The sequence below is a fragment of the Grammomys surdaster genome, unplaced genomic scaffold, assembly GCF_004785775.1.
Source record: "Grammomys surdaster isolate TR1022 unplaced genomic scaffold, NIH_TR_1.0 140, whole genome shotgun sequence".
Lineage (NCBI taxonomy): Eukaryota > Metazoa > Chordata > Mammalia > Rodentia > Muridae > Grammomys > Grammomys surdaster.
Window position 1 is genome coordinate 9,423,056 of NW_021604598.1, and position 26,765 is coordinate 9,449,820.

Sequence of the window (26,765 nt, forward strand, 5' to 3'; positions counted from 1 at the left end):
TAATACAGTTCTATTAAAATCTTACTTTTCTCTTAATGTATGGTTATAAGTGAAATTTGGGTGTCAGTGTTGGTGGTGACAGAGATGGAAGGCAGTCAGTTCTCAGAACATTAATTTGTAAGATTTGGAGTTATTTAATACACACCATGACAAATGTCTCTCTTCTTCTAACTCCTGCCTCGTCTTTTCATTCATACTTAACAAGAGTTTCCATGTTGGAAATAACTGCCATGAATAACTTGACTATTTGACTCACAAGGAAACCGAAGGAAGAACATCCGGATAGTGGTAGCTTCCAATGAGACTCTCTGAAGGTATTGAAGGCAAGGTTCTCAAAATTTTGGCTCTTCTTGCATCCACAGGGAGAATGGAGGTAGTTCAAACCCCACTGTCTTATTAGCAGAACACTTACCAAGGCAAGCTCCTGTGCATCTCAGAAACATTGCAACACCCCCAGCCCCATTCTTGAGCCAGCCAGGCAGATTCACCTCCCCGCCATTACCAAATAAGGTATCACACCAGGTGAAGAGGGACATGGAACACTTTTTAATGTCAAGTCAGAGACAACCCATCCCTCCCCTATCCCCCAATCCCAGTTTCCCTCACCACATCCAGGACCCCTCCCCGAGGCCTCTCTGGTCCCCAGACTTCAGGGAAGGAAAAAAATGGTTACCTAAAAACTGCATTTTTCTTCTCTTTCATACACACTCACACGAAGGTGAAAAATTAAATAAAATAAACCAAGAGGATTAAGTTCTCCAGTAGTCACAAAGGCATCAGGGAATCCCACAATGGGCTAAAGCAAGTGATTACTGTTGGTTTAGTTGTTTCAGTTGCTTGCTGTCCATTAATGCCCCAAGGTGTGATGGAGAAGCCAAGCTGGTGGCCTCCTCCTCAGAGAGCCACACCTGGAAAGATGCTGCGCCTGGTATTAGTTATTGTTTCTGTTGTCCTTTCTGCTTTGTAGAAATGTCTCTGACATGTAAATAACCCAAGGAAAAAAAAAAGGAAGGAGCTGATTACACAATTACCGGTAAACTCTATCATCTTTTAGAAGATCAACACACAGCTAACGCCATATACAGCATGCAGTAATGTCTGAGAAGGACCCTGCTGAGAAAGAAAATGGCTAGAACTCTAACAAAAAAAATATATGTATATATATATATATATACTGTATAATATATGTCATCAAAAGAAGCATAGCCAACAAACCAAGATAGAGTGCAGACCAACCTTTCGTGTCTAAGTAGTGTATAGATAGCATAATACTGTCTGCAAGAGATGAGGAGGAATCTGTAACGCTGGTGGAGGTGTTTGTTAAATCACATGTGTTTCTGGTGGATTTGCCAAAGCCTCACCAGGTGGTTAGTGCCTGGTGTATGGTCCACCAGTTGTAAACTTAGGTAAGAAGTACACTATTTGCTTTTAATACTTAATAAGCACGCTTCCCTTCATCCTTGCCTGTGTATTTTTAGTTTTGTCTCTTGCTTTTGCCCTAAGTTCTAGACTCATATCAGAAAATATAATTAATAAAATTAATAATGAATCAGAATCCCTTATTTTCCATGGTGTCCATGTGGTCAAATGAAAAAAACCAAAGCTTAAAGGTATCTTTTGTGACTGTTGCTTGTGGGATTATGGTGCTGTCGGCTGTCTTCTTCCTTTCTTCCTTTCTTTCTTTCTTTCTTTCTTTCTTTTTTTCCTTTATCTTTTGTTTTTTTTCCTTCGGATTTCATACTTCATGACACACGCCACCGTCACGCAGCCCATGAAAGGGCCCTCCATGGCACATCTAGGCCCCTGTTTCTCACTCTGTGCTTGTGTCTATAAACCGATGAAATTTGGGATGGCTGACTCCAGAATGTTCCTTGGTGGGGCACGTTAGTGGGCACAGTGGCTGTGCCCTTGCCCACCCTGGCAACAGAGAGGTCACACAGTGCAGCTTGTGGGTGGGCCCAAGCTAGGTGTGCCTTCTTCCCATTTGGGAAAAGAAAGAAAACTCAGCGGTACCGAAATATCTGCAAGGCAATTTTCAAATTTCCTTTTTTAAACTTTTTTTCCCCTTTACCACAATATGCTTTGTCCCCCTCCCTTGAATTTCTGTCTCATTGGCTGTGATTCTCGGAATTTCATTTGATTCTGACTTGTTGCTTCATTTTGCAGTGCTGTTGTATTGAGATGCGGTGGCAGCAGCTCTCCCCAGCAGGGAAGGGGCACTCACATCAAAATTTGAGGAGCAGGTGTAAGACCAGAAGAGGGAGGAGCCAAATGCAGCCTGCCCTCCTTGACGTCCCATTGTTGACCTCACTGACAGCACCCGGGCCTGTGGAAAGAACACACATGTCATGAGCTACATGCTGCAAGACAGTGAAAGCTCCCGACCAGTCACTTGATCTGGCTTTACTTCTGCTGAGGCTTTCCTCACACAAACTTCTGGGCTAGTTTGGCTCTTGGGTCCAAGGACTTCCATGAAAGAGGAAATAGTGATTATTGAATGGTACATAAGGTCAGAAATCAGATGCATTAGACACATAATGAACAGGGACAAGGCCTCTGATTGGACCTGCTCTGATCTGCTCTGGTACATTGAATTTTTCAGAGCTATTTAGAACTGGTAACCATGTTCGGTCCCTGTCCTCACCTGAACACTGCCAAAACCTGATCACCCAACTCATAAGCTCAGCACTGGTGTCACTTCTGGTTAAATCAGACTAAGTTCAACCAGGTTTCTTGACTGCACATAGAGTTATCCTGTCCAGTCATGGAACTTCGGATCGAGCTACTACCCTCAAAATTGTATTTCTTGGCCCTTTGAGGTCAGCAACTGTCCAACTTTATGTTAGCCTGGGTCACAAGAGTCGTACAGCTTCTTGGCAATGTTAAAGCATCATGCTGAAAAGCCCCCAGGGAACCCTGTTCTGCTCTGTGCCCGGCAGGGAGGTGATCCAGGTAACACGACATGGAAAGCATTCATGCAGACACAGGGAATGAAGACACATGATTGTGAAAACCCTGGGGACTTACATTTCAATTGGATGTCACTTAGGCTTAGTCACCTCCTGCTCACATCTTCTAGAATTTAACTGCTAGCTTTCCGTCTAAAGTGGCACTAAGAGCACCCTTCCTATATCCACTCCTTGTCACCTTCACCCACTTTTCTTCTCACAGAAGAGAGGCCACTCCTTGAAACCCACCCCGTTTCTAAAGAGGTTACATTGCTATACTTTGAGGAAGTCTAAACTACCCTATTCTTTCCACTTAGGCCTTTGCCTCTGCCTTGTCTATGAGACCTTATATACAGTCTATGAGAACCAGGTTCCATTTCTTCCCTGGTAAGTGAGTGATCCATTCAATCTTTCTACATGTGTCTTGTCAAACACAATTGAAAATGTGTCCTGTGTACTTAGCCTGCTGGTGATCAATCAGGGCACAGACTGTAGTACAGAGGTCCTTTATTTTCTATCTCTTTGGCCATCTGAATACTCAGGAATTCAGCTTTAAAGTCCACTCCTCATTCAATTTCAGCATACCCTCATTCAACCCCACCCTCTGCCCAACTACCTGCAATGGCTAAGAAGAATGCTAAGTCTCTGAGAACACATGGTGCTCCTCTTTTCATTCATTCCCTTCTTCAATATTTAACTGAAGGGCAGAAGCCATAATCCAAACAGAATCCAGCAAAGGCCTTGCCAGACTGCCACATAAGAAAAGTACATGTAAGGGTGAACATCTTGTATCCAACCTGGAACCTCTGTACAATGGTCTGGTAGCTCTGCTAGGTGCTCTCTGATGTTCTTGTTTAGTTACATTGGAACAGTCCTCAGAACTCCATTGTGATTCAACATTATATTGGGAAACAGGCCATCTATAGGGACAGCTCCTAAGCCAGCACACTATAGAAAACAGAACAGTACCTGTGAACACATCACCTTCCTAGGAAGAAGAGTTGTCTCAGTAAAATTCACGGGGCCTTCCTGCTGTTCTTATTCATGCCTGAGTGACCATGTCCAGACTACCCACTGCCTCTAACTCATACAAATATTCTTTCTCTTCCAGCCCTGGCTGACTCTTCAGCACCTACAGGAAAACTTGACATAGCAGGAAATAGGCAGTCCAAAATAAAAGGTCTCCCAACACCTGCTGGAAGAGATAGCTGCATGGCTCACCTTCCAAGTCACAGAGTTCAGCAGCTACCACTGCCATGGCTTGCCTGGACATCTCACATTTATCCCTTACATTAATTTCAGAGTAATGTTTCCACACCTCCAGATTACTCCAGCTGAGTCCTACAGCCTTAACAAAAACATCTGGATCCTTGGTAGAACATTCACCAGAGCAGTGTATAACCTGCCTGCTATCTGCCACCTTAAGATGTCTTTCTGCCATGTTTTCTTAAATATTTTTAACCTGGTACATGTGGGGGAGTGCGTGCGCACGCACACGCACACACACACACACAGAGGCTGGCACTTCACAGACATATTCTTTTTCTTTTATAAGCTCACATTCTCTAGCCCTTTGTCTGAAACAAACTTCATTTAATTCACTCATATTCATTTTCAACTTCTACTCTGAATTCCCATGATATAGACAATACTCCTCCATTCTGTCAGTAATATATACATTCAGGAATATTCTAATTCTCCTTATTTGTCCAACATAAACTTTTTCCTAAGTGCTATGAAGAGCTAGAACTCTTTCTTCTTCCTCCTCTGCTTCTTGTCCATTTGTTTGAGATAGGATCTCCCTACCTAGCTAGGGCTGAATTTGAAATCTTAATCCTTGTGCCTCAGGATTCCAGCTTTTGTGGTTATAGGTACATGACATCATATCTGGCTTGCTGTGGTTTCTTAATTGAAGGATACATATCTCACTGACTATGAGAGGTATTCAGCAGTTACCGACTAAAGGAGAGAGCCCTGACTGATGCTGATATTTCCATGCTACTTTGGGCTTCTGCTTTTTTTTTTCTTTGAAATTATACTTGTTTTAAAAAAATCAAACCACATAGGAAACAAACAAAGACAGACTTTTCTCCTATGTCTTGTGCTTTATCTCAATTTCTCTTACAGAAATCCTCACCCCTTACTTCTCTAACTCTGTCCAACGAAGACACTGAAGACATCAGGACAGAGCCATTCCACTAGGGAACAAAGCCTCACTCATGGACCAGGATTCAGGACAGCTTGGGGTCTATTGGAGTGCCTAAGGACACTCATGAATCAGCTGAGGATTGTCATTTCCTTTGGAATTTCTAGAAACTTTACTTTTGAGAATTTAAAGAGCCTTCCTCAGCCCTTTGACTTCTGTTTTCAAGTGTTGCTTCCCACCAGCTTAGATCATGTATCTGCAGGGAAGGGTGAGGTCCATGGATAACCTATTTGGGCACTCCTAAAGGCTGGCCTGTCCCACCCAGAGCAAATATTGAGGAAATACCACAGGGAAAGAATGCCATGGGATGAGGATCTTTGGTCCAGGCAGACATAAGCCACAGTCTCCTAAGAGCAAGGCCTTCTTCCAGTAGATGCTAGGGAAATGACAGCTTGTCCCATCTGTCTGGTGACATGGTCACTCAGATGAGGCATCTGTTCTTCATCCAGCCACGCCTCCATTCCACATTGAATGCCTTTATTGCCACTATCTCATTAGAGTGTAGCAGAGACCTAAAGAGACTAATTACCAGGACAGTTAGGGTCTCAGAGATCTGTGCGAAGTGTCAATTATCCATCGGAGACATCTGGCTGCCACGAAAGCCTCAAATAAGACATATTTTATTCCTGTCCCAGTGACTCACCCAAGAACCTCCCCTTTCCTCCCCAGTCTCCCTCCCTCTCACCAATTTACTTATAGCTCTGAGTTAGAGAAGAAGAGAAAGAGATGAGCAAAGGCAGCATGCAAGGCAATGGCCAGAGAAGATTGTTGCATTAGAGAGAGCTTCGTGAGGAAGACAAGACAAGCCCTGTGCCAGGATCCCAGAACCCAGCTCCTCTGACTATAGCAGATGCTCATTAGTGACACCATACGGACCAGTTAAAGTTGTGCAAGTGGAAGCAATTTATAGGATGTGACATCATTGGGAATGGGGTTAATCTAGCATAATAGCAGATCAGGGAGAGGTCCTGCTAGAATGCTTGAGGGTGAACTTAAAGAAGAAGGCATCTAGACGAAGGTGCAGAAAACTACATACCCCATTCCCACTAAGGCATCAGCTGCCTGAGAAGTAAATATACAAACCTTTCCAAAGGGTCAGGGCTGTAGTTTTCACTTCTAAAAAAAAATTAAAAATAAGCCACTGTTAAGGCAGAAACCAGCTTGTAGGGCTTACTGTGCCCTGAAATGGTCTTGGGAACAAGCCAGAGTTCCTAGCCTAACCCTGGTCCCTTATCCCTGTCTCTAGTTATACTGATCGTTGTGTATCATCCACAGTGATACCCCTCCCTTATTTTTTTTTTTTATCTAGAAGTGAACTGGATGCAAGGAAGTGTATGGATGCCCATTAGCGTGGACTGCAGACAGAAGCAGAGCCAGACTACACACATGATCCTAGCAGGAGACACCTATCCTTTGGAATCTGAGCTGTTAAGTCAAACTGCTTCATAGAATGACTCCCACTGTTTCACTGAATTCTTTGTTCTTAAGTATAGAGATGGCTGATTCAGTAGAATATATATTACAGGTATGTGAGTGTGGGTTCCCATGTTAGTTATAAAATGTAGAAGTCTGATTTACATTTAGTTATGTCTTTTAGGAGTACTGATGAGTCAACTCTTAGATGGCAGAGGAGTCTTGACCATCAATATATGATATCAAGCTGCCCTTATGGGTCTTTCTTTAGGATCCCCTGAGAAGTGTCATCTGTATCTCAACTCTGGAAGCCCCTGTAAGTACTTAAAGAGAGATGGAGGCTCTTCCATTGACTAGATTATAAAAAGCCCCATTTTCCTTGACTACAAGCTCTCAGAAGAATATTCAGGGCTCTCTCACCTTTTCTGTGGTCAGCTAAGAAGTTTATGGCTTGATTTATCATAATCATTCACCTTTTACTTCTCTCTCTGGCCAGGGACCCATACTATTGCTCATTTGGATCCAGGGAGCATATGAAACATTATCAAAGCTTTGGGCACCTTAGGAGTCTCTTTTAGGGGCAGAAATCTTCATATTTAGTGAGATGACAGTATTCAATGCAGTCCATCCCAACTGTAATTTCCATGTTTGCAGTAAGATGAATACTTATTGTGATTCAGTCTTTTAAGCTGTCCTTTAACGGCACCAGGCCTCTGGTCACCCCTAACTTAAGTGTATAGTCACAACCTTAAGAAGCCCTACTAAATACATAAAAATATGAATGATGACCTGGTATTTTTCCACTGAAGAAATGTTCCAGGTAAAGCTAAGATGGGAACAGAAAGCCAGATATGGTAATCACATGTCTTGTGCACTTAGGATGGACTGTCCCTTGGAGTGCTTTATGGGCCCTTGGAACAGTCTAGAAGCTGAGGAGTGGCTGGTGTATGTGCATTTCTGTACCAAGAGGGAAGATGACTATAAGAAAAGGAAGCCTGGAAAGGTAGGTGTTGGGGATAAAGAAACCATGCAGACTTTGCTCCCAGACAAGTGGTGCAAGCTTGTGATGTCTTGTAGGGTATTGCCCAAAGTGTTGTGGGTACTAACTAAAATGGAGCTACAGGTAGGCATAAGTAGCTTCTATATAGACCTGGAACTATGAGAAACAGGCATAAATGGAAGGCACACATCCCTGCTTTAAGAACCACAGAGAAAATTCAGAAACAACTAACACATAATTGATTCCATTCAGCTCCCCCAACCCTGGATGCCTGGTGCAACCTTTTGAAAGAAACTTAATTCTTTAGCATCTGTAAAGATATAGGACAAATTGATACTTATTTTGACCTTATGTAGAACTCATTCTTTTGGGTGATTTCTATGTCAGAGTGTTTCAGCTAACCTTTGTTTAGCACACCATGGGAAAATGCAGGGATGATGTTCTCTTTGTGAACTGCGGACTACGTTTGTTTCAGTATCAAGAGGAGGTATAGCCTTCTGGACACTATCCTCTCTGTCATGGTGACATCCTATCATTGTGTCTAGCTAGTCCAATCATGTGAATCATGTTAGGACCACTGAAGCCAATGGTAGCCTTAAGCTCTAAGCTTTGAGAGACATCTTAGGTATCAGGAAAAGAAACAAAACTGAGTAGTACAGTTACACACACCTTTAATCCCAGCACTCAGGAGGCAGAAACAGGAAGACCTCTGAGAGTTTGAGGCCAGCCTGTTCTACATAGTGAGTTCTAGGAGAGCCAGAAAAAAATAAGGAGAGAGAGGGAGAGAGAGAACAAGAGAGGGAGAGAGGGGGGGGGAGAGGGAGGGAGAGGAAGGGTGGAGAAGGGGCTGGAGAGATGGCTGAGTGGTTGTGAGCCCTAGCAGCTCTTGTAGAGGACCCAGATACAATTCTCTAACCACCTGTAGCTCCAGTTCCAGAGGACACAACATTTTTTATCACAGGGCATGTACGTGGTACACAGACATGCAAGCAGGCAAAAACAAAACAAGCAAGAAAACAAAACCAAAAACCAAAAAAAAACCCCTCACATGCATAAAATAAAAATTTAAAAATTAAAAATAAACAATTCCTGGCTAAATATTTTCCCTTCAGTAAAAATCTTAATTAAAATGCACTTGTTCCCTTTGCTATTGACATATTAACACACATGCAGAAAAAAAAAAACATGGTGGTAAAGATTAAGTAAGAAGAAAATGGGAGTAAAGAGGGAAGAAAGAACAAAAGACCAAAAGGATGCAGGGAAGAAGAGAAACTATTACAAAAGGGGAAAGAATAAGAATCCCTAAGTCAGATAATATTGCAATATTCTGCTCTGTCCAGAATTTATCATTATGTCAGCCAAGCAAATACTCACAGCTGGATCTAAGCACTCAGGTAAGTTCAGGGCTGGTCTCTAAATCTCACAGCAGGGGAAGGACTACTGTGTGAATATGGCTTTCCAACCTCCTCTTCTAGAAAAAAGATAATGGACTTTTCCCCATATACATGCCATAGAAATGCTGACTTCTTGATTGCTTGGTAGGCTGGCCTCACTAACTATCTTAAATTCTCTGCAGGAAGAACCAGTCCTCTCCTTCTGATATCCAGGAGGAGATACTTGCTTTTGTTGTCTATTCTTTAATGGGGGGGGCGCTCCTGGGTATTAACAAGCCAACATTTCTGAAGCCACTGCTATCGTCAGATCTGAGCAGATTGAAGATAGAGGACCAATAGATGAGAAAAGAGCAGCTGTGGAGCTGCTGAGCTTGCAGTGTGGGCCCAGCACTCTTACCCATGCAGAGGCTCTGTGAGGGATGGTGGCACAGCCCAGAGTCCTTATTTATCACTTTGAGAGTCCTGCACTACCAAATATTAATGCTGGAAGGTGACATGTAATCTGTTGTGTTTGCAAAAGGGAGGCAGAGAAATACGTCAAGGGTGGCAAAAATGCTGAGGGTGAACAAAATTCTCTTATCAAAACCCTTCTCGTCCATTCAGATAGTAGGCATCTAGGCAGCCTCAAACTTCTCTAAAGGGCAAGCATCTCCTGTCAGTGGAAGCCCATACATTTATATAAGTCTTTCTGTATGTGTTTCTCACATAATATCAGCATCGCTTGGAGATATTCCTAGAGATAACAGCAATCTCTCTTAGTCTGTAGGAGACTAGCCATAGCAAGGGGAAAATGAACTCAGATAAATGAGTAAACATGTTCAAGTGCAAGGTCTGCTTCTTCTAGAGTACAGTCCACTCCAGTGCTTATGGGAAAGATCACATTCCAGACATGTATAAAATTTCTTCCCTTACTTACATCCAACAAGGAAGGTTTTTTTTTTGTTGTTGTTGTTTTGTTTTTTGAGATGAAAGGGTAAGAGGAAATCATAACAGAAGGGAACTTCCTCTCACATTGATCAGCAACAAAAGATGGTACTCTGGCAGCCCAAACTTGGTCAACAAGTGTCACATGGCAGTATGGTCCCCTGCTCTGAGTCCTACACTCAGCAGCAAGGGAAGATGATCTGTACTATTGTTGTTTTGCCTCTGTTAGTCTCATAGCACACGGCCGCATTGTGGGGAGATGCATCTCTACCACTAAGTGGAACTTCAATTAGGAACTGCTTGGGAGGAGCCACTCCCTGAATGTGAGATGCTCCTATTTCCTCCGACAATGCAATCTTAGTGGCCAGAATTAGCTTAATCACTTATGAAAGCACCAAAGCAGCATCTGTCCTTTCTACCATTGACGTTAGTACTTCTCTAATGCTCTTTATTTTAGATCTTTAAGATGCCTTGTTTGGGAGTTCAAAGGCAGCAATTGCGTCACAAGTTGTTTCTGAATACATCCATGAACTTCCTGCTTTTCCTCCTGGTCTTTGCTTCATTTTTTTTTTGTTCTGACTCATCAACACATTGCTATGCATCACAAAAGTGGATAACGCAGCTCTGCCTGTTCTTCTGCTAAAAACATTTTTCTTCACCTGTCACATAGCACCCCACAATTCACTTCTTTTTGACTTTCCCTTCACCTCTCAGACCTAAGGCTATCCTCTGTGTCTACACAGTTAGGATGTAGATGGATGAACAGGATAGATGTAGGGGAAAGGTTGGGATGAGGGAGATCAGAAGACTGAATTGGGAGCAGAGAAAGCCCTTTCATTAAATTTTGTAGGTACTTTCTCACTCGGCTCTCAGTGGAGCCCAAACTGCCATCAAAGGCTCAATATTCAACATGTATAGTTCAATATCCAACATGACAAAAAAAAGCAAAACAAACAAAACTACTGTCAGTGACATGGGGTGATGGCTTTGTAACATGTCACTCACACTGGATGAGTAGACTGGGAGGAAGTGGGAAGAAGTACAGCATGAACAGAATGGCAAGAGATGCACAAATCACAGATGAGAAAGCAAGGAGAGTGGAAGGGGAGGCCGAGGGACTGGTGAGAAGAAACTGAAAAGAAAAGAACACATGAACTGTGCCCCATGTGGAGGAAGTCCCTGTCCTTTAGACTGCATCTGGAGACTCAAAATGTGCTAATGTGCTTCAGAGCATCTTAAATATGTGTCTACACTGGAACACTGAAACAACTCTGAAGCATAGGTTACTCTTCATGGAAGATGGAGTAAAGTCCAACTAATGTCACATGACTTATCTAAGACCTGGGGCTTCCTAAAGGTCAGCTGTGAGCTACAGTTCCTTGGTGTCCTACCTTGGATCACTACCTGTGACCATAGGCCTTCCTAGGAAAATTTGTGGACCAGCTGATGGTGATGTGTTCCTTGGACCATTTGAATCTCCGTGAGCAATTGCCTGAGTTGTTGCTGAGAGAAGAGACATCAGCAAAACTCTTCATGTGCAAGCTCAGATACCTTTGTCCTGGACTGACACTGTGGCCGGAAGTTGCATTGTCTTCTCATTGATTCAAATTTAGTTTCTCAAACCTTTGTATGAATACTGGCCACTGGGTTTGGCATTTTAATGATGCTTTTTTTTGCCTTGCTAATCTCAGCCTTCCTAGACAGTGCACAAGTGGTGAGCACAGAAAAAGGCTTCCGTGGCATCTTACCAACTCCCAAGAGCCTCCTTCAATATCCTCCCCCTGACATATTCAAGGCAACTTTACTGCTAGAAACATCAGGAAATCAACACCAGCAGCAGGGAGAGGAGTTTGGGGTTCAGATAAAGGGTGGGAAAACAGAAGGCAAGAGGGATACTAACCTTGCAACAAAGTTGAGCTTGTAGGCTCATTTAGTTCTAAATCAGGTGGGGGACATACAGGAGAAAAAATGAAAACAAACACATATATTATATACAGTCGCTATATATTTTTCATATATAGTTTGTATAGTGCCTTTCACAAGCATTTCTAGAGGAAAGGATAAATAAAGTAAAACACAAACCAAAGGTCATAGGACAAGGTGCATCAAGACAAACGTTGAAATGCTCTGTGTCCCTTTACATGGATGGAATGGTAGGAAGCAAGGCAGGGGGCCACTCTATGTATTTTTCAGTGCAGACAGATTCACTCTTTACTTCTGTTGAACTTGGAAACTGTAAGCAAAGGACCAAATTTCCTCTCTGGGTGAAATATTTCCTCAAAAATCTTCACCCCATTGTCTTACAGATAGAGACTGAGTTCAGGAATTTCTGGACTCATGGTATCTGAGTTGCATAAGGGCCCCTGGAACCACTATGATTCAGAAATTTGGAAGCAGCAGTCTCAAAACTGCACTACCAGATCTATAGTTCCAGAGACTATACGATCAAAGCCTTATTGGTTGATAATGGTAAGGTCCTGCTTCTATAGGACTTATAGTTACTGAAACACAATATAATAGAAGTTTCTTACACCAGAATTTCTCACATTTTAGTGTGAAGGTATGGAAAAGATACGCTTTTATCATTTATGTGCAAGTTGATGACAAAATGACAACAGTTTAGCTGGGTTTGTGCAATGGTGCTGGAGAAAGAACTTAATCAAAAAATGTTTTATATTCATAAAATGAGATGCTACTATCTAATAGTGAGTCTCAATTATGAACTTTGGAGCTCCAATAATTTCTGAACAAGACCTGGCTGGGTTGAAAGGATCATCTTAAACATTATTAACATTTCATCAGTTCCATGGAACAATGATACCCACACAACACTTCTGGGATGGAATTCTCAAAAATAGTCTCTCAAATGAAGCCAACAAGAAAAATGGATTTCTAATTGGCTAAATTTGAAAAAGAATGCATGTTTGCCTCTCCTCTTCGAGATTTAGTCTGTTATAGATCTGGAGACATCCTTTATTAAGGAGCATCCCAACGTGTATCCCATTCATCTCTGGTAAACCCAGGGCTCTTCCAGTTATTGGCAAAGGTACTATTACTTCATAATGGCCATTTAGCAAATCCTAGAATCTAGAAAGCCAACAATGGCAACATTATTCCAAAAGAGGCAGAGGGTGTGTGCTCTCTCCTCAGTGGAGGGAAGGAAGAGAAAACAAAGTGATAATTGCCACAGGGGGGTCTGCTGAAAAGAGTGGATTTATGGTCCATGATTTATGGTCACTGATTATCTTGTCACAAATGCAATTATTATTCTCATCCTGATGCATCTTGAGAGAAGCAGGCTGGGGAGCTAGTAGTGAAAAAGCCACTGGACAAACCACTTTTTTCTCCATCTTAGAACAGAGAGAAGATTGAAGGAGGGGAAGACCACTTCCAGGAGTAGGAATGGCTGTGACAAAAAAAGCAGGACATGGGGGGGGGGGCTCAGGGAAACAATGTGAATTGTGGATGTGCATTAGATTTTTCAAGGCAAAGGGGGATGGGCCTACCATTTCTAAATGTATCCTTTGTGCATACAGACAGAAATTGTCTCTAAAATCCTAAAGGTCTGACAGATTAGAGAGGTACTTATGGCAATTCCCATGATCACGAGAGGAGTAAATGACTGTCCTCATATGTGAGAATTCTTATGGTTATTCCCATGCACAAAAGGGCACTTATGATGATCTCCATGCACAAGAGAGTCACATGGCTAGCTCCATACCTAGGAGAACGCTTATGGCTATCCTTATTGAGACTCTAAGCTTTTTAGTCACTTTACTCACAGCATGCCCCTTCTGAGCTATATGTTCCAGGATCAAACATGGCCTTCCCTGTCGCAGCTCTCTCAGTAAAGGTGGGCACTGGGCTCTGTCTCATATGCTGAGTAGGAAGTCGGGAGGATGTGATTAGGAAGCAGAGTACCACTGAGCATACTGAGCATATGCTGTTAGCACCAAGGGCATGTGGCAGGGGCAGAAAGCAGAGCAGAGCCCGTGAGGCTGAGAGGCTGCCTGGGATCTCTCAGGAGAGCAAGAATTGATGTTCACATCTCTCGTTTCCCTTTCTACCACCTTCCAGTGCATTTTAAACCCAGGAAATGGGAACAACTGATTGGAAAATTTGAGTCCTTGAACTTGGTAGGATATGGAGAAATGTGGTCAAAAGGCAAGCAGAAATTAATCACATGGCCCATTAGAAGTATCTGTACCCATTAAGGCTTTAAAGCCATGGACAATCAGTCCCTCCTCCATAGACATAGCTCACACACAGTGTAGGTACCCAGTGCTTTCCAAGAAGCTTGCTTACTCCTTCTGCCACCAATACAGTGGCTAGGCATGAAATGAGGACAGAAAAATTGCTTTATAAACTTAGTCCCTTAGTAAAGAGCTAAGGAATTGGTGCATGAACAATGAGATGACATCTCTCAAGATGATGGTGAGGATGGGTAAATGTCTTTACCAGCCATCGACACAAATAGAGAACTTGGAAAGTCCTATTTTCTGTCTTCTTTATCTGCCCGTCTCTGAAATGAATATTATTAAGGATTCCAAGGGCTGTGATTCAGCTCTTATGAATGTTATTCAGTTTTTTCTTATGTGCCAATGGCTGGGAAAGTTTCAGAAAAGGGAACATGTTATTTAGCCCAGTGAGCAAAGGACTGAAGCTGTAAATCCTCCTTTCAGAGATCTTAACTATTTTGTCCAATTATAATCCCCGAGTCAGTTTTGGAGATATCACTAGGAGGAAGAAAAGTCATTTTTGGCATCTTAAAGCCACCCTTTCCTCCCATTTCAGGACTTTTGTCATTTCAGATAAATGAACATCGCATTTTTCTCTGCCCATTTCTGAGGCCTACATTCTTACATGCACGCGTGCTCTTTCTCCCCCTTCTTATTCTTTCACACATGTCACCCAGCTCACTTCTTTCCCTCTGTCAGCACTTCCCCATTTCACACACTCCCGTTGCCCATCTCAGGGCAGAGTCTCACCAAATAGCATGATGCTGGCATTGGTGTGGCCCAACTTGTTGGAGGCCACACACGTGTAGTTCCCATAGTCATGTTCAGAAACGTTGAAAAAAGTGAGCTTTGAAAGGAAAGGTCTATTTTCCACTTTGACTCCCTTCTTCCCTTCGACCAGTCTAGGCAAAGAAGGAATAGAAAAGGAAAGATAAGTGAGGGGGAAAGAAAAAGAAAACATGGTCATTTTTTTCTCATAGGATGGACTAAAAGTCTAGAAGTCATGATATCTACACCACTCTATGATATCATCATCATAATGACACATTCTACCTAACACAACTATTTGGAAAGAGCAGTCTTCCAGGGTCTCTCAGGGGATCAGTCTGGAACTGTCTTCCCTGGCTATGTTAGCTTCTGGGCAAGGGAGATGATGGACTTTCAGAATCTGCTTTGCTTGATATTCTAGAGAGATTTCTCTAGGTGTCTTCCTTTCTCAAAAGCTAAGGGCTGTGAACTGGTGTGAGTCTACTATCTTCATTGAAAGGCCTGTTGGCTCTGTGAAATGCCAGAAGGCACCCTGCTATGGGACCAGAGGCCACTGCTCTACCTCTAGCTTGTTCCATACAAGTTAATTTTGTTAAGGGGTGCTGTCCAAGGCTCACAGCCACTGTGAGAGGCTTCTGTGAGATTTATGGGTGTGAAGCCCACATACTAGGTTAGCAGTGTGCTAGGTAAAGTAAGATATCTTCACATCAGAACCAAACTGCAAATTGGATTTCAGCTCCCTATAGAAAGAGGTGTAGCAAAAGCAGGTTCTTGCTTGATAGCTCAGAAATGTCTGTACCTAACAATAGTGTAGGGTGGCCAACATCACTTTGCAGCATTTCACACCCCTGGGATGACACACAATACTCCCTTAGGCACTCAAGGATCCCCTATCCCTGACTGCTACCCCTGTTAGCTGTCTTAAGGAAGTTGTAGGACATTCAGTTGCTACTATCTCTGTTAAGTGGCCAGGGTTCTTAAATATAGAACTTCACTTCCTTTCTCTTTGACTGACAGCAGACATAGGGCAAGGAAGCAAACTTATCAGTCAAGCGAGGCCCCCAAAGACGTCTATAAAACTGCCCATCCCAGCCAAAGTCTCTTCTATTTGTGGCAGAATTCTGCGTGTGTCAGTGAAAATGAAATGAGCTTCAGTTGTCATTTACTTGGACAGATGCCATGTTCTGTCTGAGACCTGAGGCCACACTTGCCTTGTAGCCTCAGTGGCAGGAAGAAGAAAAGCTGTGGCAAGGACCACACAGTAGAAATGTTCTTGGCATGCTCGTTGCTGGGAGGACAGAGAAACTCATTCAGTGAGAAAACTTTTCAAATGAATAAATGGACACAGAAAAATCAATGGGAAGAAGCAAAAAGAAATATATAAAAATGATATTAAGTAGGCCACAAAGTTGCCTACCAAGGTCTCCTAGCCAGCTTTGGGGCACTGTCTCTTTTACCTCAGGGTAAATGATGACAGAGTTGGTGGTCCCTGCTTAGAGTTGTGCTTTGCAAAAGGACAGCTCTCTTCTTTTGCCTCAGTACACATTTCATTTTTGTTGTATTTTTCTTCTCACATTTTGAGATCTTGTTTTGTTTCGATTTTTTTTCTATCAAGAATTTGAACTACAAAGTGCTGTGGCTTAGCACTGAGACTTCAATAGCGTTCTTAAACAGAGGTGAATCTTGGGACTCCAACCCTCAGTTTCTCTTTATTACAATAAGAAAGGTGGTGTGAAACAAGGATTTATGATTTCTTGAATGAAGGAAAACAGCCACCTCCATTTTTTACTTCAGTGACTCTGTCCACCTCTTTCTGCCTTAATTCTAACACACCTCACTACAGACTGCCAGAATGTGTCCTAAAATCCCCTGCAGTGTCACTCACTGGATGTGGAACTTATGATGGAGTGACTTGAGTCTAGATAAAAGTAGTTTATTAGCTAAGGAGATAGAAGATGTTGTGAGGCCTTAGAGACTGCACAAGGAAACAAAAGACAGTGTAGTGAGCACGAGCCCTTTCTCAAACTTTCTTTGTGGTTTCTGGTGCCCAGTCTCCATTGCTCTGGTCATCCATCCACAGATCTCACAGTGCCTCCAGTGCCACCACCTCTGCTCTTATGAAAATATTCTGAACACATACAAAGCTTACACATTTATTTGTTGTTCATCCACCTCCAAATAGCTCTTTGTCATGCTGCCTGGCTATACAGAGCTGCTGACCCCTGCACTGACACGCAATTTGATAACTCCTCAAACTGATCATCTTCAGGGATTCAGCGACAATGGCAAGGAAGGGAATAGTCCTGACTCTTTTCTCCTACAGAGAAAGGACAACCTTCACACAAGGGAGGGTGCACAAGGGTCATGGACCCGTACACAGTGGTACTGAGAACCTCAGGGAGGGGTGTAGAGATCTGTGATGGGCAGACAACTTGAAAGCTTCTCCTAGAGTCAAACAGAATTTCTTAGGCCTGGGAAAGTGTTAAAAATAGCTCTCTGCAGAATACATTATTTCCAAGGCTTTCAACAATATTGTTGGTGGCTTTTGTTTTCTTATTTTTGCTTGGCTAAATTATATTGTCTTTCAGTTCTGCTGTTTGACGAGTGATAATACAGAAAATGACATCAGAAGCCTAGCTGAACTTTTCTTAATTTAGAAAGACTTCCTTCCATGCCATGTGCCCATATGATGTCAGGAAAGGATTTCTCAGGAATTAAAATTCGACTCTCTGCAATTGGGAATCACAATGGAGATTGATGCAGAAGTGGACAGTACCTTTTGTCATCCTTGAACCACTGGAATTCTGCTGAAGGGACTGCGGAAGCTTCACACTGCAGAGTTCCCTTCTGCCCCACCGGGACACCTGTACCCTTTGCTTCTGAGATGTATGGTGGATCTACAGAAAGAAGATGGCGCATGCAATTTAAGAGTACTCTTGAAAATAACAAAAACCTGGTTCATTCATAGGTTTTGTTTCTTACTCCCTGCACTCCTTCTAGTCATCTGCATCATAAGACTGCTGTGTGGATTGTAGCAGAGAATGGGAATGGTCTGGACGCCATTTTAAAGAAAGTCATCTTTCAGCATACATTGCTTCTCTCGGTACTGAGGTTGAGCAGTCAGGTCTTATGGTACAGTGCCTGTTTAAAGCCTTTTAACTTTCATAGGATGACACCCACATATCAGCCTTACACTCCATGGGGTGGCCGTCAGCACCTTTAGTCATCTTCATAGAATTTCTGTACACCAGGTTCTTGCCAAAGTGTATGACTTCAAACTACTCAATTCCCACCTACGTCTCGGTTATAACTAATAATATTCATGGACAGTTGCCTGAAGGATATACAGACGAGTGCTTCCCATGGGCATTGTGAAATGGATCCTGTGCTAAACTAGACGTCCTTGCTTGGTCTGCCTTCATTTGAAGTCTTCACTCAGCTACCTGTGGCATCCAAGCAGTTTGCACTGGTGGGTATTAAAAAAAACAAAACAGGCACACTAGATTACTGTTCTGTTTGATGCAGGGACGTTGTATATGATGTGTGGACTGTATTGGAAAGTGTCAATTTACACAGATCCTGGGGAGACTTTTCTCTAGGGTCACAGTACCAGGGAAAGCGAGGTTTCTCCTAAGAAAATCGCTTGCTTTAATCTTGCAGATGATGTACATCTTAGAGTAGATGACCTTTCCTTTGCTTTAGCTTTGTAAAAGCAGATTCTGAATACGAACCCTATAGACTGCTGCTTTATATTTCAGATGTCATGGGCTGACTTTCTCCTTTTACTAATTTCCATAATATTTTTTCCTTTGCTTCTACTTTTATTTATTTATTTATTTATTTATTTATTTATTTATTTTTCATTTTGAGTCAATAATTGTAAATCATTTTAAGGTTCCTCAAAATTAAACTTTAATTAATAGCGATACAGGGTAGTATTGTCTTACTTTTACTACTAAAGTGTTTCATAATATCTAGGTTAAAAATAGAACAAAAATCAAGGTACTACTCTCAGGTGCCTTTCTCCTCCCCCATTTTGCCCATGTTGAAGGGCAGAGGCTTCTGTGCTGCTGGTCTAGGTCTAAGGTTATATTCTTTTGTAAGCAAGAACTTTTTATAAGCCATAGAGAACCAAATTAAGGCACATAGGAAGGAACCCAGAAGAAAAAGGGTGAGAAATTGATAGAAAATTAATGTAGATCAATGTCAGGGAGGATTAGAGGGTTGATATAGGGAATATGAAGTTTTCACAGCACTGGCCTTCAAAGATTTTGAATTTTGCTTCTATTAGTTAAAAAATAAAAATGGTAGATTTTCTACAAATCAGCATTTGTATCTACTTATATTTAAATTATGTATTTAATCCGTAGTCTGGTATTGCAACATCTTCATTACAAAAGGCTGAGATACAAAAAGCATAACACACGCAGATGAAGTCTTCTCTAGCTCAGATCTCTCTGCTCTACTGAAAGGATCTGTCTGGGAAGGTTGCCACTCCCTCATGTGAGTAAATTACAGGAAAACTTTGAATTTTAAAATTCATTTATATAAAGCATGCATTCAATGCTGTTTATTGATTCGCTAGCCATTTATGAAAGTTTAATATTATATAAAGTTACTCTCAGCTACTTTTAAAAAGAAGGGTGACACCTGGGGTTGTGAAACAAAACAAAACAAAACAAAGCAAAATGAAACAACATAAGACTTTGGACTCTCAGACTCTTAACTCTTGAAAGCAGAGACCCGGAAGTGACGCTGGGTCTTCCCTGTCTCTCTGAGGGCTGGTTCATTACTGAAGTCTTGGTATCAGGCCACCCTCACAGACTCAAGGAGTGGGGTCTGGCAAGGCCACTCACAGTTCACGGTGACCTTCACTCTTCGTACCACTGGTGCCGCCACATCGTTGGAGGCGCTGCACTCGTACTCGCCTGACTGCTCCCGAGTGATGCCCTGGATCTCCAGGTACTCATCCTCACTCACGAAGCCGACAGCTACAGGAGAAAGAGGGAGATGTAGTGAGTGGGAAGCAAAGGCTCAGGACTCTCACTAGAAAACAAAGTATGAACTGCTAACACCCGGAGAAATGCCACTTTGTCAATTCAACATTTTAGGAACTCTACGGAGTCTTTCTCTCTTCCTTATTTCTTTCTCTGCTTTCACACTCTCTTTCCCTTAGCTCCCCAGTGTCCCTGCTGCAGTGTTTGTGATCCTACTGAACTCATGTATGGAGAGAATTAACTGGATCTCCATAAGTGATTAATAATTTTGACATTTACACTGCTGGGATTGTACCATGTGGTCCAGCTCTGGGACTGGAGCAGGCACCTTAACTCTTTCTGACCTTCAGGCACCGTTTAAAGTAAGCTTCTGATGCTAAGCTGCATATTGCCAGCCTGGGCATGAGTCAGTTTAGGATACTGCATAAGGATTTTACACACACACACACACACACACCACATACATAGCACACACACACAATTATACAGGAGAAACATCAGCAGTGAGACAAATACAATTAAAATACCTTTGTTTTCACAGTAGAAAAACAAGCAGATAGGTAGATACTAATTTTCCAGACATTGATCTCCTGGAACTCTTAGGCATAAAACCCAAATAAGAAACCAGCATCAGGACCACCCATGCAGTATCCAATCACAAGATGACCAGAGGGAAAAGAGTAAGAAGTCATGACTACAAGTCTTGCCCTATCACTTAAGCATTCAGAAATTTGATTTCTCTTCTCTAGGGGAAAATCATTAATAATGTCCATATCCACACCACATCCCATACATGATGTATTTCTACGAACATCCAGTTGTGCAACGACTAAGTCCCAGCATGGTCTCATACACCCCAGGCTTGCCTTAAACGCAATACGTTGCTTAGATCTTGCACACCTGATCTTGTTTCCACCTCCCCAATATTAGGATTACAGGCTGTGTGTGCCACTACACCTGGCCGAGCCCAAGACACTTAGAGAATGTAAATGTCCACGTTCTGTTTTGAAGTTGTCCAGTGCCTTAATTTCCCTAACAATAGAAAGTAAGGAAGGAACTTGCAGTTGAATTCCTGTGATTATCCTCCCTTCATTGTTTAATGAGGATAATGAGAATGACAATATCCTAAAGCAGGATGCTATAAAAGGCAAGTGAAAGGGGCATTATGCTTGCTCCTGGGACAACAAACTGAAAGTGGGATTGTTGCTAGGAATGGAGGAACACTTTGCTACATGCAACACACATGGAGTAGGTCTGCTATCTCAAGGAGTTACTGAGAGCAACAGAGAAAAAAAACATAGGACACATGAAAATCTTGGGAAACTCTCATATACCGCCCACCCGGTGATGCTGTTCATCCTAAATGCTTTACAGAGGCCCAGCAGGAGCTGGCATGAAACTGTATTCATGTGGACAGTCCCAGGAATGGAAGAGGGACTCTTGGATGTAGGCCATAAAAAAAAAAATATGTTCACAATGTCAACATGTTTCTGTTAACCCAGAACATAAAACCAGTAACTAAGAAATTAGCATAATCCAAAGCATTATGTACATGGCATGTAAGCTGTAGCTGTACATGACAGTGGTGTCTGCATGTGTGTCATGGCAACAGTAACAATAGCAACAGAAGCAACCATAATAGAGAAATAAACACATCCCATTATGTTGTAAGGAAGGGCCATCACTATCCACTCTCCTGAAATTTTTTTAGTCATGATAATTTTGGGCAACACCATACTAGCCCAGCACACTCGTTTACATATATTTAGGCCTTATTGACTCTGTACTGAATGACTATCAGCATTTTCTTTTATTCCCTTTGAAGGAGAAAAGAAGTGCCAACTTCTCATAAAAAACATGAAAAACATTAAATCCACAAGAAGCAAGGGTATATTGACTAAGTAGAAAACAGGGCTGACAGCCCAGCCCTGAAAACCATCATTTTGAATCCCCCAAAAGATGCAAGAACCAACCGTAAGAAACTTCTGCAGCAGTATTGTGATTTCAGGTTAATATACTCTTTAGAATCTTGGTTGAGGAAGAGGAGAGGAAGTGAGAAGGGACTCCAGTAAAGAAATTGAGATTCCTCTTGCATGGCTGTTGTTTATTTGCTACCAATTCCAGGCCAACATTTGTCAGATCTTTGTGCACTAGAATGCTATAATTACTGTGCAAAGCATCTCAGAGACCAGTGTCACACTTAATATTCCCATTAATTTTAAATGGTAGTCCTTGGTACATATGTGTGGCAATTCGTGTCATATTTTAATTAGGCTTGCCCTACACCATCTGAAATTAATAATAGCTCAAATTACTGGTGTAATTTATAAATTAACAGTGCCTAAGCATTAGGAAATAAATTAGCTTTGGACAGCTGTTTCTGGATTGGGCTCCACTGTCACTGTGGTGATTGGTGGGACCTTGGGTCTTTCAGGGCCAGGTATCATACCACCAAGACAGAGAAACAAAAAGAACAAGTTTTTTTTTTTTTTGACACTTGTTTTCTCCAATTTATGTCTGTGGTTTTTTTGTTTGTTTGTTTGTTTGTTTTTTTAGCTAGATTGATGGTCTAGATATGCTGGAGGTGATATAATTGAGAACTGCAGAAGCTGAGCTGGAATGAACTTAATCTGTGGACATCCAAAAAGAAAAAGAATGCTTGGAAGGAGTCTAGTCATAAGCTGAAATGCAAGCTGGTAAATGGTCATTGGCATCAAGAACTCATCAAGTATTCTGGAAAAACATGGTTGGTACAAGTGGCCGTGAAAATCCATCTATTCTTGCTAGGTGATGTGTAAAAAAAGGAGCTAGATGGCTTAGCAGTTGGGCAAGGGATATAGTGTCTATTGATTCAAATATTTAGTGTACTTGAGTCATACGAATCCCAAAGAGACTTAATTTTTACCATCATAGGAGCTCAGACAAAGTGAGAAACTGTGAAGAATCCATATGATTCCATTGCTCCCCAGTATATACATTTTGTGACTAAAGTAAGCAAGGTCTGGGAAAAGCAGTTCATTTGCATTAAAGAAAGTTATAAATTTTACTTTCCGTTGCTTTCACTTTCTCTTAGTAGGAATTTTTCTTTTCTAGAGGCCTAAATGGAAAAAAAAGTGGAGTGAAAAATAGCATATACAGTAATCTAAACTCGGAGGCTCCATAACTGCTGTTCCTATTGGTATCACTTATGGCAAACAAATGAGCAAAACATGTTCAACTGAAATATGAAGTTTTAGCATTTTGTTCTTTTATTTTTTAAGATTTCTTATAACAGCATTTCCACTCTGGCTGTGAATTGATCAGGGCTTTATCTCTAGCATGAAGAGCTTAGAAAGAATACAGGAGGAGGAAAAAAACAGAAACAACTTAACTGAGCACACTTTCTAAATTGCTACAGGCTTCTTAAGAGGGAAAAAGGCAAGGCACTTGATAAAAGCCAACGGAAAAACTCTCTTCATGATCAATAGCTTCTTGTTTATAAGTTGGCTTTCTCTTCTAAAGAAAATGCATCCTTCGGTAGGAATGGCACTCATGATCCTAAAGTATGCCCCTCTTCATGGCACAGCCCTTCAGCCACCACAAGTGGATCAAACATATGTCTGTGCCTTACTGTAAAAGCACTTCTGGAAAGGAACCCACCACACACCAGAGTTAATCCTCCATTGGTGTGGGGAAGACAGTAACAGGCAGACCATCTTTGTAAAGAGCAGAAGTTGAGACTGATACAACATCAATTCTCTGCCATCCAGCTCCATGATGCAGTGAGTTAGCTAACTTCTCTTCACTGACAGTTTGTCTTCTGGAGAATTCAGAATAATATCATGTACTTTCAGTGTGTGTGTGTGTGTGTGTGTGTGTGTGTATGTGTGTTTGTGTGTGTGTATGTGTATGTGTGGGTGTGTGTGTATGTGTGTGTGTGAGGGAGAGGGGGTGTGTGGCAATGTGTGTTGTATACAAGTGTGTAGCGGTCAGAAGTTGATAGTAGGTGTCTTCCCCAACCATTCTCCATCTTATATATTGTGCCTGGGTGGGGTTTGCGGATTGCAACTAATCTAACTCGCCATCTTACTTCAGGGATCCCCTTTCTCTGCCTCCCACAACTGTCAAGGTCTTATGTCGTTCCTAGAAATCCAAATCCAGTGCTCCTGTTCATGTGACAGCAACTTTATCCACTGAATCATTATGGCAGCCCCTCCTGCTATGACTTGTAGTCAAGGGCTGCTACTACTCATCTTAGACAGGTACGATGACGATGAGCCTGTCTTCACAGACTGTTCTATCTCTTGTCTGTCTAAGGAAGTCCTACCTCCATCTCATATTCTGATTTGTCCATGAAAATTTTATAATTTCAGATGAATTATTCCCCCACAAAAGGTATGCTTATGACCTAGTTATCTGTCAAATGTTACTCTTCATAAGGTCTCATTTTTCCTTTCTTTTTTCTTTCCTTCTTTTTGATGTTTTGAGGGAGGGTTTCATTTTGTATTGTAGACTGCCCTCAAACTGTGGGTACCTTCTTGCTGTACTTCCTCTAAGTGCTGGCATCTCAAGCGTAAGCTACCACACCTTGCTTGCAAACACAGAATTTAGAAAGCAATTAATTTGAAATGTAGTATTAAGGTGAGAAGTATTATAGCCTATGGGGAGAAGAGAGTCAAATGACAGGTATGAAGCTCCCCTAAGATAGGACAAGCCTAGGATTGCCAGAAAACACTGACGCTGTGGAAAGGAAGAGGAAAACTTCCTCCCAAAGTTGTTAGAGAGAGCCTAGACTAACAAATGCTTTGATTTACATATCAAGCTATCCATAACTATGAGATACTAAAATTTGCTTTTTATGCCTAAATTTTATATCCTATGTGCATCCCAGGGGCATTAATATGTACCTTTTATTGATTATTAGAAGGAGTGGTCAAAGCAGAGCTATGTGGGCTCTGCTAACATGTATGGAACCAGAGTCTCCTGAGTGGAGGAATTTTTATAGTTTTTTCAGGAAATCATTTTGGGCAGTCACTGAACCTGTAGCTATAATGATATTTTACAACAGTTGTGGGCCACACTCTGGCCCGTTTTTTTTTTTTTTCAATGTAGTTGAACTTTATAAGCAATAGGAGCCAGCTCATGCTTACCTCTGGCTTTCAGTGCACCTAGAAAATTTGTTTGCTTGATAATTTGTCAAGTACTTATTGATAAAATGATTGGTTTGGTTGAATGATTACAGTCATTTCAAGATCCAGTGACTCAACAGGTTTAGTCAATCATAAGAGTCCCAGGACTACATACCCTATGTACAGCCCTCGGGTGGTTCTGCTTCTAAGGCAGAGTTACTTCTGCAATTTGTCTTTCATATGATATTTATATTTTCTGACTTAAAAAACTGTAATTCCTATTAGTGTTTTAGGAAAAGATTTTCTTTAAATATGTGACTTCAGAAAGCTTATGAAGCATTTAGGATAATTTATATCTAGTCCTGGAGCCAATTATTTCCTCAGAGGAATGCGTGCTTAATTTAAAACTGTAGCTCAATGAGTAGGTATGAATTATCTCACAGATAATGTTTTACAGCCAGATTTTCAGGAGCATAGCTACTTCATTAAGCAATGTGACAAGCAAAGCACTAAAAATGAAGCAAGCAGGATCAAGCTGACTATGTGATCTTCCCTTCCCAAAGTCCCCCAGAAACCCATCACTAGCCACAGTGCTGAGCTTGGAGGCCTGTTGCAAAGGATGGGGCCAACCCAAGCTCTGGAGTTCACAGATTGGGTGACAAAACTCTTTTGACTGAAAATAATGACAACCATGTTATGATTTTTATCATACCCAAGAATAAATTTGTCAGGACAGCTGTAGCTATTGGAGGGGATACAGCTGACTCTTTTGCTTAATATTTTTATGGTATGTATAGCAGCTGAGATCAAATCATCAGGCCACAGAAATTGGAAAAATATAGAACCCAGAATCCCAACATCAGAAGTGAGTAGGAATTATTTCTAAAATTTAATGCCAACACAGGATTTAGTAGTGCCAGTTAAAGGTGAGAGGGCTAGAGCAACCTTCTAACTATTGAAACTTCCCATATCTCAGTCTGCATCAGGGTAGGTCTGAAAAATTCACAATAGGCTTCAGGACAGTTGCTAAAATGAGCTGCCATTCATCCTTTATGACAGTTAAATGAGCCTCCACAGTTCGGTGTCTATACTGGAGGAAGCCACACTCTTTTCTGACTCCGAATGGCAAAGGACACAAAAACACCACAGTAGAGGCAAGGTTCTGAGTACCAACTTCAAGAAGTGATTTTAGGTGGGAATTGAAGAAAGTGATCAAAACCATAAACTAAAGACAAGCAGGATGATAATGTCACTGTTACTACGTACTACACATTACATACTACATACACTACATGAGTGTGCAGTGTAGTACTAGAACCAAGAGCACAGATCAGTATAATGTAGGACACAGAAGTGAGTCCATGACCTTTGATGCTAGGCTGGGCAAAGTTGGAGGTCACACTGGCTCTGCACATAATCCACGTAACAGTAGGTACAGTGGGATGAGACAACATTAAACATGTTTGCGCAATATGGAATTGGTGATGAATGATTTATAGTCTACATACTGTAAAAATATTAAGCAAAGAGACAGCTGTAGGCCCTCCAATAACTATAGCCATTCCACCCGGCAAATTTATTCTTGGGTATGATAAAATTTACAACAGGGTTGCTATTATTTTAGGTTATAAGAATTTTACCACTCAATTTGTGAACTCTGGAGCTCTGTGTGTTGTGTCCTTTGCTGTAGATTGATTCTGATGACCTCAGATGAGGCTGGAATGAATGACTGAAGAGATGCTGAGACTATAGGCAACACTTCCTGGCTG

At 41.7% G+C, this 26,765-nt stretch overlaps 1 protein-coding gene across 5 annotated transcripts in view; it reads right to left on the reverse strand.

The window, feature by feature from the left end:
• Nucleotides 1-1,286: 1,286 nt before the first annotated feature.
• Nucleotides 1,287-26,765, reverse strand: part of Ntm (neurotrimin) — a 401,200-nt gene continuing 375,721 nt past the window's right edge. For 2 of the 5 annotated variants that reach the window (XM_028763788.1, XM_028763789.1), the window contains 6 exons: nucleotides 19,748-19,882; nucleotides 17,668-17,788; nucleotides 14,874-15,025; nucleotides 11,786-11,821; nucleotides 6,238-6,270; nucleotides 1,974-2,326 (listed from right to left, as the gene is read on the reverse strand). In XM_028763788.1, coding sequence (XP_028619621.1) covers nucleotides 2,226-2,326; nucleotides 6,238-6,270; nucleotides 11,786-11,821; nucleotides 14,874-15,025; nucleotides 17,668-17,788; nucleotides 19,748-19,882 — 578 coding nt within the window. In that variant the 3' untranslated portion in view covers nucleotides 1,974-2,225. Of the gene's footprint in view, nucleotides 2,327-6,237; nucleotides 6,271-11,785; nucleotides 11,822-14,873; nucleotides 15,026-17,667; nucleotides 17,789-19,747; nucleotides 19,883-26,765 lie in introns of all 5 variants that reach the window. The other 3 variants (XM_028763791.1, XM_028763790.1, XM_028763792.1) reach the window with 3 other exon arrangements.